At 27.7% G+C, this 14,575-nt stretch overlaps 1 protein-coding gene across 9 annotated transcripts in view; it reads left to right on the top strand.

The window, feature by feature from the left end:
* The window catches only part of LOC145268194 (kinesin light chain), a 418,880-nt gene that overhangs the window by 318,402 nt on the left and 85,903 nt on the right, over positions 1–14,575 (top strand). For 7 of the 9 annotated variants that reach the window (XM_080123445.1, XM_080123439.1, XM_080123446.1 and 4 more), the window contains 2 exons: positions 4,281–4,348; positions 13,819–13,857. In XM_080123445.1, the coding sequence (XP_079979571.1) occupies positions 4,281–4,348; positions 13,819–13,857 (107 nt within the window). The remainder of the gene's footprint in view (positions 1–4,280; positions 4,349–13,818; positions 13,858–14,575) is intronic. The other 2 variants (XM_080123443.1, XM_080123440.1) reach the window with 1 other exon arrangement.

The following is a 14,575-nucleotide window of genomic DNA, read 5'->3' as shown; positions in this document are numbered from 1 at the left end:
TTATATATATATATATATATATATATATATATATATATATATATATATATGTTTCATGAAAAACTTTGCTGTTTTCATTAATTAAATCCAAACATTTCCAATTAACTAATTATGGTGTTCACTTTCACTTTATTTACATTTTTTTCATAGTTTTTTTCCGAAAGTAATTAATATCTAGTTTAATTTTTTTGTTATTTATTTCCTACTTCGGCCATAATTTAAAATATTGATTTCTTCCTGATTTTTATGATAGGTGCCCGAAAAAATGGCTTCTCCATTTTCGGCGATAAACTTTTTTTTTTTTCTTTTTTTTTTTTTAATTCTGGCATGGGTGCCCGGCGTTGCCTGGGTGTTTGGCGGTGTGTGTTGAGCAAGGAAAACAGGCTCAAACTCATACCGCGAAGGAGAAAAAGAACGGGGAAAAAACCTGACGTTTTTGTTGTTACGACCACTGCCAAACTGGAAGTGACGTAGCCTAGACAATCGAAAAGAGGGGATGACTTTTGAAAATATCGGTGAAAAAAGCGATCTCTCAGTGTAGAAAAGTGCCCGGTTGAGGGTAAAGAAATTAATGTTTTTAGCCAATTTTTCGGTATTTGTTGTCTGAAGGGTCGAGCTTCAAAACGATACTGATCTTGTGAAAATCTGTCGAAAGTTTTAGGCAGACATGCAAACATACATACATACATTTATATATTGGTAGCTTAAATTTTCGACCCAAACCAATTAAAAAGCTTGCCCTATCTCTGAATATCCTTTATGTAAAATTTCAAATATTTAGACCAGAAATTGTTTGAGTAATTTGGTAGAAACCACAGAGGTCAATTTTTTTTAACTTTGACTCCTATTATTACCCCTTTAGATTTATTGTTTTGGGCTCAAATCAAGTTAAGTTAGATCCATGTCCAAGAAACCTATACCTAAAATTTATATTGTTTATACCCAAAATTTGCGGAGGAGTTTGGTAGAGTTGTCAAAGGTCAAATCGTTGAATTTTGACCCCTTAACAGCCAAATTTCTATCTGAAAAAAGATTACAAAGATTTTCCTAAATCTCAGTACCCTGTATATCAAATTTCAAGTCTGTAGACTTAAAATTGACAGTTATTGTGTAGGGAAATACACACACACACACACACACACACACACACGCTCACTTTTATAGATATATAGATTTAAATAGGTAGGACAAAATACTTTATACTTTACTAAAGATCATGTTTTCTGTTAGTGATGTCACTTGTTTTAAATAACATTTATTTTTGACTGTTTGTTTTAATTCTTGTGAAGTTTTACAATAGATGTCAAACACTCTCTTAACAAAAAAAAAAATCAATCTTGCGTCCAACCCTAGGTACGAATAGCAAACCTCCTCCTAAAACCTTAGGCCTAACAATAACGCTAAGTCCGAGTAGCAGAGCTCCTCACCAAACAAAATTCCTCAGTAAGCTACATATAAGCATCAAAAAAGAAGACTTTTCCTTAAAGAAAAGTGCACATGATTAATCTCCCATAAAAAATAAATTTGTCAACTGTCCTAAAACGCTAGAATGGTTTCAAAATAGTAAATTATTTTACATTAAACTTTTGTGAAACTAACCGCCACTCTAAATTCTCAAATTGTTTTTTTGTTTCTATCAAGTCTTCAGAATGTTCACAGATAATTTCCCTTAGCCCTATGATTAACCCAAAGTCAGAATGGCAACCTCTCCACCTTTTCATAATTGCATAAAGACTCTCTTAAAACCACACACGCCTTTTAGAAGAAATTAAAAAAAACAAAAAAAAAAAACTGCCAGGATTTATCTACCATAGAAAAAAAATGGGTTAACTGCCCTAAAACGCTGGAATGGTTTAAGATGGGAAATAATTTTACATTAAATTCCAAAATAATTTTTTTTTTTATATTTCATTAAAGTTTTTCAAAGCGTTCTCACGTAATTGTCTATAAAGGTAGAATTACATATATTGGAGAGGTGGTCAGATGGGGAGGGGTAATGGAAGGTATTAATCTACGTTAATACAAAAGAAATATTTCAATATATTCATTTTAAAACAGTCCTAGATTTAGATTTCAGTTTTTTGTGCATATAATACATTACAATTCAGCTTTGAGTTCTCTAACTTTTTTTTTCAATGGCTACATGGCATTTTTAAGGAATTGCAGCATATTTATGTGCATTTATCGCAGATTATTTGGAAACCATTAGTTTCTGGAGATTTTCAGTAGCATATTCTGGTTCCTTGGACAGAAATACACTTACATAGCAAATTTCATTGCTTAGTCTTGTGTTTTAACAAAGATATAGTATTTTTACTGAAAAAGTAGTGCAAAAAATTTGACAAAACGCATATGGTCTTAAAGAAGTAAAAATACCCAAACACGCAAGGCACAAAAATAGTCACAACTTCCTTAATTTTAATTGGATTTAAAAAAATTTTAAAGATTCTTTCTTAGCTCATCAAGCTCTTTCTATGTATGCCATTATTAAAATACGTTAAGCCATTTTAATTTTTTCATGTGTATTGCCACTAATAGACAGAGAGACGAGCAAGAGTGATAGATACCATATAAGGATGTGGAGTAAGAATGTAAGAAAATAGTAATAGATGATTCATTTGGTAAGATAATTGCAGGTTGTGACTAATTATAACAAAATAAGTTTTTGTTATCTTTTTTAAATGTAGCTCAATCCCAAAACTGAACAATATTTTAGTGTCTATTTTGTATGATTAAAATGTAGGGGAAACATTTAGTATTGATTTTTTAAAAAAAAATTTTTAATATTGAGAAGCTAAATGTTAAATTTATTCATTCCACAGAAATACAATTTTTTTTTATATAACTGCAAGAAATTCTATCACATATTACAAAAATAGAGGTTGAAAAGGGAAATTAGGAGCAGTGTACAGGTGTAAACCATATTAGAATGGAGGAAGTGCAATAACAAGGAATCTGCTGATAATGCCCAACAGTCTCTCAATATTGGGACCCAGAAGTAAAGATAGTGACTGAAATGACCTTCAGTTCACAGTAAAAAGACACGGACATTGTTTCAAAATTGTTAAAATAGCAATTGATAAATTGTATTTGGATTATTCAGACTACTGTTCTCATTGCAAAAACCTCTGGTGCAAGGGATAAAAGTGCTAAATATAATCATTTCTGGAGGTCAAAGTATGATGAATACTAAAAATAAAATATTGAATTATGAATTATTTAAGATTTCTATCTGATTATGACTAACCTGATGAGAACAAACTACCTCTGTGGATTAAATAATTGAAATTCCATACAGATTCCATATTTCAATGAAACAAAACTGAATGTCAGCAGTTACATTGGTAGAATATTCAAAATGAGAATAGTACACTTTGTCAGTAACGTGAGATAAAAAAAACTATGTTAAACCTCCCACACGCCACAGGAGATCAAACGTAAAATGTGATTTAAAATCTCACTGAAAATGAAATGTTGAAATTGGTAACAACTTACGGGTGTATGTCTTAATAAAATGGAAAAGATGCAAGGTCAAGTATTACTCAGGCATTTAAAACTTTATTCCCCCAACCAAAATAACAAAATCAAAAATTGTTACATAATAACTTGGTACATATGATTTTTAAGATGATAGCTTGTTTCAAGTGACAGTATGGCTGGATTATTGGTTGAATTAGTATGGTGTTTTCAATACCAAAAATGAGCCATGAAACCAGCATGTCACTGAGGAGTCATCTCCTACTACTTTAAAACAATATTTTAAATAATAAATCTTTAATTTATACATTTCTTGTAAATGCAAGACACTTTTTGTATTCATTCATATAAATAGATAAATATTAACATTTTAATGATTTTATTTTTCTGAATTTTTGACATGATTTGGATTCTTCAGACTACTGTTATCATCTTGAGTGTTATTTTCGTATTTTGGTTGATGTAACCTCTGACCTATTGAGATGTAGGGGTGGGTGCCGCTCCTGGACTTGTATCACTTATCTTTGATTTTCAGCTTTTTAATGCTGAATGTTTAGTAAGGATACATCAAATATCTGTTTTTAGTCTTTGGTATGATGTACAAACAATTAAATCTCGTTTCTAGGCTCATTAATAAACATATTAATCATTTTACCAATATACCTGAAAACTAATGTTTTGGGATTATTTTCCCCCTTCCCCTCCAGTATAAATTATGAAACTTGATGATTATCTTGTTGGTACTAAACTAAATTTTTATACTGTTTTACATTCAAGAATACTTTTTAAAAATGTCATTTCAGGCTAAATACAAAGATGGATCCCCTCAACCGGATTATGGAAGTTGGCACAAAGCTGTTAAAGGGGACAGGTAATTAATTTTAAAAAATTTTTTTATTCCAACAAATATTACAAATTGTTTTTATATAAAATTTTCCTTAAATTGAATGCAAATCAATATATTTGGATTAAAAATCTTAACATTAAATTTATTTTCTTAGATTTAAAAATAATTTTTTTTTTCAAGATTGTTTTGATCATATGATTTGTTTTAAAGTTTGGTATCTATTGCGAAAAATGTAAAGTGTTTATAACTTAATTACTGTTGAATAAAGATGCTAATCAAATGATTAAATGTGATGATATTCTAAAACTTGCATTTTTAATATATTGATCAATAGATCAGTAATTGTAAATTGCTATTTGATAGCTGAAATCTTATAGAATCCATTATCTAGCATTTAATCTATTTTTAGATTTTAATGAAAGTTTTTTCTTTTCTAAAAATATAAATACATTTTGGTTTCTTAAATGTAAATGTAAAAATACTTTATGGCTAATATTAAAATAGTAACACTAATTTGAGTAATTTTATTTAATTATTCTAATAATTGAAATCCTTAAATTGTTGAATTTTTCACTCATTTCTCATTTATTAAATTTCAAACATGTCTTGGCTATAGTAATGAAAGTGTTAAAGTTCGCATAGATTATTGCATCTAGTAAAGAAATAGATATTATTGAAAACCTTGATAATACAAATTTAAAATCCATTACAATGATTGCTCTCCATGAAAAATTATATATTCATAACCAAATATGTAAATGTATAAGTAGGCTGTTAGTGATGTAAAATATGAAGAAAAACAAGCTAATGAAGGTCACATCTAGGTTATAAGTCTTTGTGTGTGTGTTTATATATAATTCATTTTTCAAAATCATTCACATATTAAATCAGTATATATGAACTGTTTAATATCACCAGGATAATAAATGCCTTTAATAATTGTGAGAGGTACCTCTTATTTGTAAAAAGAAGGCAAATCATGTCAGCTGCCAAGCAGAAATAACAGGATTAATGAATTTATCTGTTTTCATATTAGTAGGGCTTATTTTTGTTAATTTAAATAATTGTTTATTAATATTATAATTCCTATTATTATTAATTTTTTATCTATGTTATTGTTATGAGATTTAAATTTAAACATGTGTGAAATGAACATTCTTCACATGGCTAAACATACAGTCAACAGTGAATTTATTAAAATTAATTTGATACATTATTAGAATTTTGTTAATTTGATTATTAATTTCTTATCATTTTTTACTCATAATTTTTTTAATTTAAACTTAAATGGGTGTAACTATGAAAACTAATCTAGGAAAGTCATCTCACAATGAGGTAGTGACTGTATTAAAATTTATTATTTTATCTTATTTTTTATATATACTGTTGGAATTTATTAAAATATTAATTTGTTATAACAATTATTATTTTTTATATTTGTTTATTGCTTTTATTTTGAAAGTGAAACTTTAAGTATGTGTGTAATAGCGAATTTGGGACAAGTGTCACACAGAAAATAACAGGGGCAGTGGATTTATTAAAACTTATTTTTCAGATTATTAGAGTTCTTAGTTAATTTAATATTAATTTGTTATTAATATTCTAATTACTATTATATTTTTTATTATATATATATTGTTTTAAAACCTAAACATGCGTATAACAATGGCTATGAGTCCAGGACAGTCACCATACAGACACGCATACAATAATGGGACCATAATTTATTCAAATTTATTTACTTTCATTTAATTTTATTTAATTTTATATTATTAGAGTGTTTGTTGATTTGATTATATTTATTAATGTTATATTTAATATTTATATTATTTGTTTTTGAATTTAAACTATAAACATGTGTATATCAACAAATATGAATTCAGGACTGCCATCATGTAGAAATTAAGGATTTAGGAAAACTCGTCCTGGGAAAACTTGTCTCAGGAAAACTCGACCCCGGAAAACTCGTCCCCTTTCGCTAGGTAGGAAAACTGGTCCCTTATTGAATAAATATCGATTGAAAACACATTTTATGATCGTTCTTGAAGGAGATATTGTTTTTTAAAAGAGACTATAGCCCCCATAATATTTTTTAAAAATATTTTTACTTATTTAATGGTTTTTTTTTTTTTCTTTTAAATAAAATCGATTTTCAAAGTATCCGTTTTCTACCTAACTGGGTAAGTTCTTAGTGGTTTCACTTCTTTTAAAGCGTTTATTATGTTCATAAATGAGACCGCATTTTTTTTTTTATATTAATATAAAAAGAATTTACTTATTTACTGTTGTTTATAAAAGGGTAAAATCGATTTTTCTACCTCGCTGACTATGTTGTTTAATTTATTTGGAATCGTTTATTCGGTAAAGAAAAAAAAAACACAGAAAACAAACAAAAAACATGTCGAGTGTTACGTGAGAATGAGAAATAATGTCCGGTATATCACATCTTAGGGATCTTGATAATCGCTAAAAAATAGAAAATTAAAGAAATTACTGAGGGAGATTTGGTTTTAAAAAGAAAATAATAAATTTTAATATTTTTTAAAATATAATTTAGAGAGAGAGAGAGGGGGGGTAAAAACTATATCTCCCTTCGAAAAGCAACCAACAAAAAATGATAAACGATAGCGGAGTTTTCAATAAAATTGATTAATAAATTTATTTAGTGATTACTTTCTCTCTTAATGATTGATTTTAGAATTTTGAAGTGAAAATTAAAAATTAGTTAACAGAGATTGTTAGCACATGGCATCTCTCGCGCCAAAAAAATATTTCGTTTTTAATTTATTAGTTAATTTTTGCAAAATTTGACAGGACGACAATAAATGTTGATAATTGACAAAATTACAATTTTAAATAACGCATAAGTGCATTTGGTATGAGAGAAAACAAAAACATAACAACAAAAAAACTATCATAATTAAAAAACAAAACAAAAAAGTAACGAAAAATCGAATCGCTCCCTGTTTTTTTTAATTTTTTGGTTTTGTTTTTAATTATTGTTTTTATGACTCCAAAAAATATCGTTAAAATAAGAAACAAAAAAATTGTAATTAACTTTGTATGAACATAATAAACGCTTTAAAAGAAGTGAAACCACTAAGAACTTAGCCAGTTAGGTAGAAAACGGACACTTAGAAAATCGATTTTATTTAAAAAAAAAACAAAAAAAAAACATTAAACAAGTAAAAATATTTTAAAAAAATATTAGGGGGGGGCTATAGTCTATTTTAAAAAACAATATCTCCTTCAAGAACGATCATAAAATGTGTTTTCAATTGATATTTATTCAATAAGGGACCAGTTTTCCTACCTAGCGAAAGGGGACGAGTTTTCCGGAGACGAGTTTTCCGGGCACCAGAAATTAACATATAGACATTAGATTTATGAAAATTTATTTATTTTCCATATTATTAGAGCTGTTAATTTAATATCAATCTGTTATTATTCCTCACATTATTGGTGTGTGTAATGTTCATTGTTTTGGAATACAAACACATGTGTAAACACGGAGGAATATAAAACATGTATCGTTATTTTCATGGAAAGTGTTCGACTGAGCTTCAATCTATGGTCCCCCCTCGCCAAACTTTCACAAGAAACGTCTAGCTGTAAACACTATCAAAAATTCCCCCTACTCTTTATCTGTGCCTAAACCTAAACGTAGATTCCATGAACAGAGCTTCTTTCTTAGAACTGCACGCCTGTGGAATTGTCTTCCGTTTTCCTGCTTTCCACAATATGGTTGTCTTTAAGTCTAACGTAAATAAGTTCTTGATGAGCCGTTCCATATAAGTTATCAAATTTACCAAATTTGCATTACTAATGATTACTATATTGTCCAATTTCTAATGTACACTCTTTAACCCTTATCCTTGAGTGGCCTCTTGGCCTTGATAATGTGGTGATGCCTATGTAAAAAAAAAAAAAATAAAAATTAAAAAAAAAAAAAAATAAAGGGAAAGTAGTACATAAATGGCATAGGTGGTATCCCTTACATTGCCAGGAACAAAAGCTAGTGATTGTAGGCTTCAAGGTTGTCATAATGTATCCTTCAAATACATACTGTTAAATGTGTATATATATATATATATATATATATATATATATACACTTAGAGGTATAGGTGGTAAAAAAGGATAAAAAGTATCCATGAATTAGTATTAGTAGAACTGAATATGTTTTTTATTTTACAACTTCAAAACATTAACTTAGACCATAACAATTATTTCTGCAAATGAGAGATCTCAACTTTTTCCTCAGATGGTGAAAGTTAAAATGGAAAAAGAAAGAGGATACATTATTCTGGAAATCAAGAAAAAAAAAAAAAAAAAATATATATATATATATATATATATATATATATATATATATATATATAGAGAGAGAGAGAGAGAGAGAGAGAAATATAATTATAAAAAATTAATTATATATATATAGAGAGAGAGAGAGAGAAATATAATTATAAAAAATTAATTATATAAAGAAAGAAGAGATAGAAAGAAAAAAAAAAGAAAGCAGTATAGGTATGTGGCATGTATAAAATCAGTCAGAATTAAAGAGAGATGGGTGTGGGTCAAAAACATGTCAGTTGTTATGGACTAAGTTAATGTTTTGCAGTTGTAAAATGAAAAACATGTTTAAACATAATTTAAGACTAAATTATATTTTACATGAAATTATTGTTTGACAGGATATGCAAGAAAGAAATATCAAAATTTCATTAGAAAATTTTAATATTTCTTTGAGTATCCTGTTGAACACTAAATTCATGTAAAGTATAATTTAGTTTTAAATTGTGTTGTTCTATAACAAGCTCTATTTCCTTATTTTGTTGTATTGAGCTTTTTTATTTGGTTGGGGTTACTGTATAAATATTAATATTTATATTCACTTTAAGCTTTTAACTTGTAAAATTAATTTTGACTTCTGGACTTTTTGTATATATTATTATTTCGTTATATTTATTGTTTTACTTTATCTATTTCTTGTTTACAAATTGAGCTAAAATAGTGTGAACTTATGGGTGGGTAATTAGTGGTTAAATCATATTAAGTGAGATTAAATTTTACAGTATTAAAATATGAGGTGTGCGAACATATAAGTGGATTGTGAATAGAAGGAAGATAATACAATTATGTCATTTAGAGATAATGTAACAGGTAGTGTCAGGTGGGTGTAAACATAATGCCACCTAGATAGGGAAAAGGGAAATGGTGAAGTTAAGATGATACAAGATCAAATGTGTAAAGGTGGGTGATGACGTATAGAAATGCTAAATGTGTAAACACAATACAGCAAAATCATAAAAGGTAGTGAAACAGAGCATCAGATTGATGTGGGTAGGGGCTTGGTATAGGTATATTAGTATAAAAATTGGAGATTAAATTTTATTAGAAATGGTGTAAGCAAGAAATATGAATTGAAAATGATATGGAATTGTGAAGAGTAAAAAGAACAGAGGTAAGTTATCAAAGATCTATAGAAAATGGCTGTGAGGGGTGTATCATGTTTATAGATAAGTACTTCCAAAATTCTTAAGTTACCAAATTTCTAATTGAGGCAAGGATGTTCATATTGATATTAGTGTGAGTATTATTGCATGAGATAATGTGTTTATAGAGAAAAATTAGTGGTAATAACCATTAGTATTTGAGTTTATATTTTAAATTTTAAGGTCATTCATATTTTACAATAATTTCTATACTACACGCGATGCTTCAAATAAACTGTAAGTTCCTTAATTATCTAGTTATTATTTCACATTAAACACTTGGAATATTGTAATCATCCTTACATCTGTAAAAAATAATTCTAGAAAATGTTGTAATTAATCAATATTGTTTTATAGACAGATTGTTGACAAGAAAAACACATTTAAATCTTACGAATTTAGGAAAACTCGTCCCGGAAAAACTTGTCTCGGGAAAACTTGTCTCGGGAAAACTTGTCTCGGGAAAACTTGTCTCGGGAAAACTTGTCTCCGGAAAACTCGTCTCCGGAAAACTCGTCTCCGGAAAACTCGTCCCCTTTCGCTAGGTAGGAAAACTGGTCCCTTATTGAATAAATATCGATTGAAAACACATTTTATGATCGTTCTTGAAGGAGATATTGTTTTTTAAAATAAACTATAGCCCCCCCCCCTAATATTTTTTTAAAAATATTTTTACTTGTTTAATGTTTTTTTGCTTTTTTTTTTTTTTTTAAATAAAATCGATTTTCTAAGTGTCCGTTTTCTACCTAACTGGCTAAGTTGTTAGTGGTTTAACTTATTTTAAAGTGTTTATTATGTTCATACAAAGTTAATTACAAATTTTATTTTGTTCTTATTTTAACGATGTTTTTTGGAGTCATAAAAACAATAAAAAAAAAAACAAAACCCAAAAATTAAAAAACAGGGAGCGATTCGATTCTTCATTACGCTTTTGGTTTTTTTTTTTAATTATGATAGTTTTTTGTTGTTATGTTTTTGTTTTCTGTCATACCAAATGCACTCATGCGTTATTTAAAATTATAATTTTATCAATTATCAACATTTATTGTCGTCCTGTCAAATTTTGAAAAAATTAACTAATAAATTAAAAGCGAAATATTTTTTTGGCGCGAGAGATGCCATGTGCTAACATCTCTCGTTAACTCATTTTTAATTTTTTTAATTTTTACTTCAAAATTCTAAAATCAATCATTAAGAGAGAAAGTAATCACTAAATAAATTTATTAATCAATTTTATTGAAAACTCCGCTATCGTTTATCATTTTTTGTTGGTTGCTTTTCGAAGGGAGATATAGTTTTTACCCCCCCCCTCTCTCTCTCTCTCTCTCTAAATTATATTTTAAAAAATATTAAAATTTATTATTTTCTTTTTCAAACCAAATCTCCCTCAGTAATTTCTTTAATTTTCTATTTTCTAGCGATTATCAAGACCCCCTAAGATGTGATATACCGGGCATTATTTCTCATTCTCCCGTAACACTCGACATGTTTTTTGTTTGTTTTTTTGTTTTTTTTCTTTACCAAATAAACGATTCCAAATAAATTAAATAAACAACATAGTCGGCGAGGTAGAAAAATCGATTTTACCCTTTTATAAACAACGGTATATAAGTAAATTCTTTTTATATTAATATAAAAAAAAATATGCGGTCTCGTTTATGAACATAATAAACGCTTTTATTAAAAATACAAAAAAAACATTAAACAAGTAAAAATATTTTTTAAAAAATATTATGGGGGGGGGGCTATAGTTTATTTTAAAATCCAATATCTCTTTCAAGAACGATCATAAAATGTGTTTTCAATCGATATTTATTCAATAAGGGACCAGTTTTCCTACCTAGCGAAAGGGGACGAGTTTTCCCGGGACGAGTTTTCCCGGCACCAAATCTTACAAAAGAGATAAGTTTCTTTAGTTACTGTCAGACAAATCTCCAAATACAGAGTTCAGTGCATGATTTTTATGTTGACTGGAAGAATTCCGGCAACATCAACAAGAACTGAGTGGATGGCAGTTGAATTTTGGATTTACCTTAGTAGAAAGTTGTCACGTTTATAACCACAGTCCTTTGATTTCAGAATTTTCTGTATTGTATCAGCAGAACCAAATCTGATTAAAAACTGCATCATTCCACAAACATCATTTTCTTATTCTGCAGGCATATCTTAATCATTGACGTCCTGTTTGATATGATGCATTGATCTTATCTATACTCCAATCTCTTATGATCATATATTCTTTAGTTTGTCCTTTAATGCATTTAAGAAGATTCAATATATTATATTACATAGTTATTCCCAATTTTCATTTTTAATGAAAATTAATTGAGAATATTTAAATTAGTAAAATAAACCAGTTTTTGGTGTTGCAAAAATGCTTTACAATTTTTTATACTGTTAGAAAGATACTTTTTAAAAATTATTTTCAGAGTCCTTTCAGACTGAATGAAAACAAAATAAATATGTTAAAAAATGTATATTTTTAATTCATTAAATATATATTTTCATGTGAGTTTTTACCTGGTTGTGGTAAAAGAGCATCTATAAATACACATTATGTGCTTAAGTTGCCATGCAAACAAACTAAAAATATTTTACTATCAATTAAACATAAAATTAATCTAATTAAATATTTATTTTTGCAATTTGGTTAACAGGAAATCATTTGAAAAAAAAAACAAAAGAAAAACTTCTAAACATTTTGAATGCTTATATCTCTTAAAAAAAGTTTTACTAAAAGGATGAAATCGATTAATAACATATTACTCACTATAATATAATGCCAAGCCACAATATTTGAGTCACAATGAACTCATTATTTCTGACAAAATGAAGAAAATATATAAAATGATTACAATATAAAAACAGTTGATGATGAGTAAGAAAATAAACTTAATAAAAACATAAACATGTTTAAAAAGTTCATGAGCTCTGATATTTTGATATTTTGATTTGATTAATGATATGTCAATAGCTTTGATTAGTTTGTTTGAGTTTGTTCCATACATTTAATTTTTGTCAGGAATTTAATTTTCTTTAAACAAATGCTCTTGTATAAGTCATCCACAGAGAGCTGTTTTGTCATATAGCTCTTGGTTGTTGCTAGACAAACTAGTGCTTTAACTAACTTGAAGCTGAATCATTTCCTCAGCAGTCAGAATTTCTGACCTTTAAGGGAAATGCTTCTGTCAATTATCAGCTGCTGAGTGTTCAATTTTTCAACAAAAAGTTATCCCTTATGCTAGTTGGCCACCATTTATTCTCTTACTAAATTATTAGATTTTAAGTGGAGAAACAAGTATAGTTATAAACATATAGATTTTGAAAAAATTAATATCAAAATTCAGTGTGATTGTTTTTTCACAAAAATATTTTATAAATATTTTACTATTCAGACTACTGTTTTCATCTGGGATGTTATTCTCGTGTTTCAACTGATGTAATTTCTGACTGTCAGATGTATAATGTAAAAATCTGTAAAGAATTTCAAACACAAACCTTTATTTGATCCACAAGAAGAGCTTGCTCTGTTCTGTCAGCTATGTAGTGAGTAGAAGTCTTAAGTAATTTGTAATTGTATTCATAGTATCACCTGAAGTACTGAAGATTGAATCTTCAACCTCCAGATTATACTTAGCACTTTATCCATTATGTCATGGGTCCTTCTAGAATAAAGGTTAGACACTACATTGGCCAATACGTTCTGGTAATAACATCCAAGATGAGAACAGTAGTCTGAATAATCCAAGTAATCCAAATTATCAATCCTTATCTAAAAACTTTCCAAAATAAAATTTTATTTCTTTATGTATAATTGTATCTTACGATAAAATTAACAAAATTATAACTTTCATGGCAGAGGTGATCTTTTTTTTTTTTTTTAATTTATTTATTGTCAATTTATTTTTCTTTCAAACTTTTATTTGTATGTTTTTGTTTTATTTTGATTTATTTTTGAGTTTTTATTTCCTTTTTTTTTCTTTCTTTCTTTTGCTTTTAGGATGACAGAGCATGGTGACAACAGAAGGGGACATCAGAGGTACATTTTATGATGCATCAAACTTTCTATTTACTAAAATGCATCAGTAGATCATTTTTGTTTCTAGTTAAGGAATTGTATGTTTAATTTTTCTTAGATATTATTTGGTTGTGGCGAGATGGTGGTGGTGGCTCTTATCTTGTTCATGATTTGCAAGGTAGTTTATTGCCTATGGGGAAAACTAAATATATATGTTTCATATATAGACAACTGTGTAGAATTAGCCTATAAAAAAAACGTAACATACAAAAATCTGTAACTTTTCACATTCAAATGGTAGGTGGGGCAGTATACTAATACATTTTTATAAATGTCCAACTAAATAAACAGTAAGTTACAGATTTCTGTATTTTATTTGTTTTTTTTTAATTTTTTGAAGGCAGATTGTACGCACTTATCATTCCATATATGCTTTTGTTGTAATTTAGAATGCATTTCTCTACTAAAAATGGTGAATTTTATTCATATCAGAAAAGAAATAACCTTATAGAAAATAGCCGCATCTAAATTATGATTTTATTTTGTTTATATATTATATCAAAAAATATTTTTTCTTGATAAAAACAAATAGGATAAATTTTATAAATGATTACTTATTAAATACCTTCATGTATAACTAAAAAAGGTATGGCACTAATGTGCAATTAGATGTCAAATCTGTCTATTTGTATTTTATCAAGGAAAAATATTTTTTTATAAAAGGCAAGGGACTCAGAAA

The sequence above is a fragment of the Euprymna scolopes genome, chromosome 43, assembly GCF_053919585.1.
Source record: "Euprymna scolopes isolate OS-2025 chromosome 43, ASM5391958v1, whole genome shotgun sequence".
In the NCBI taxonomy this organism is placed as follows: Eukaryota; Metazoa; Mollusca; class Cephalopoda; order Sepiida; family Sepiolidae; genus Euprymna; species Euprymna scolopes.
This window is presented reverse-complemented; position numbering and strand designations above follow the sequence as displayed.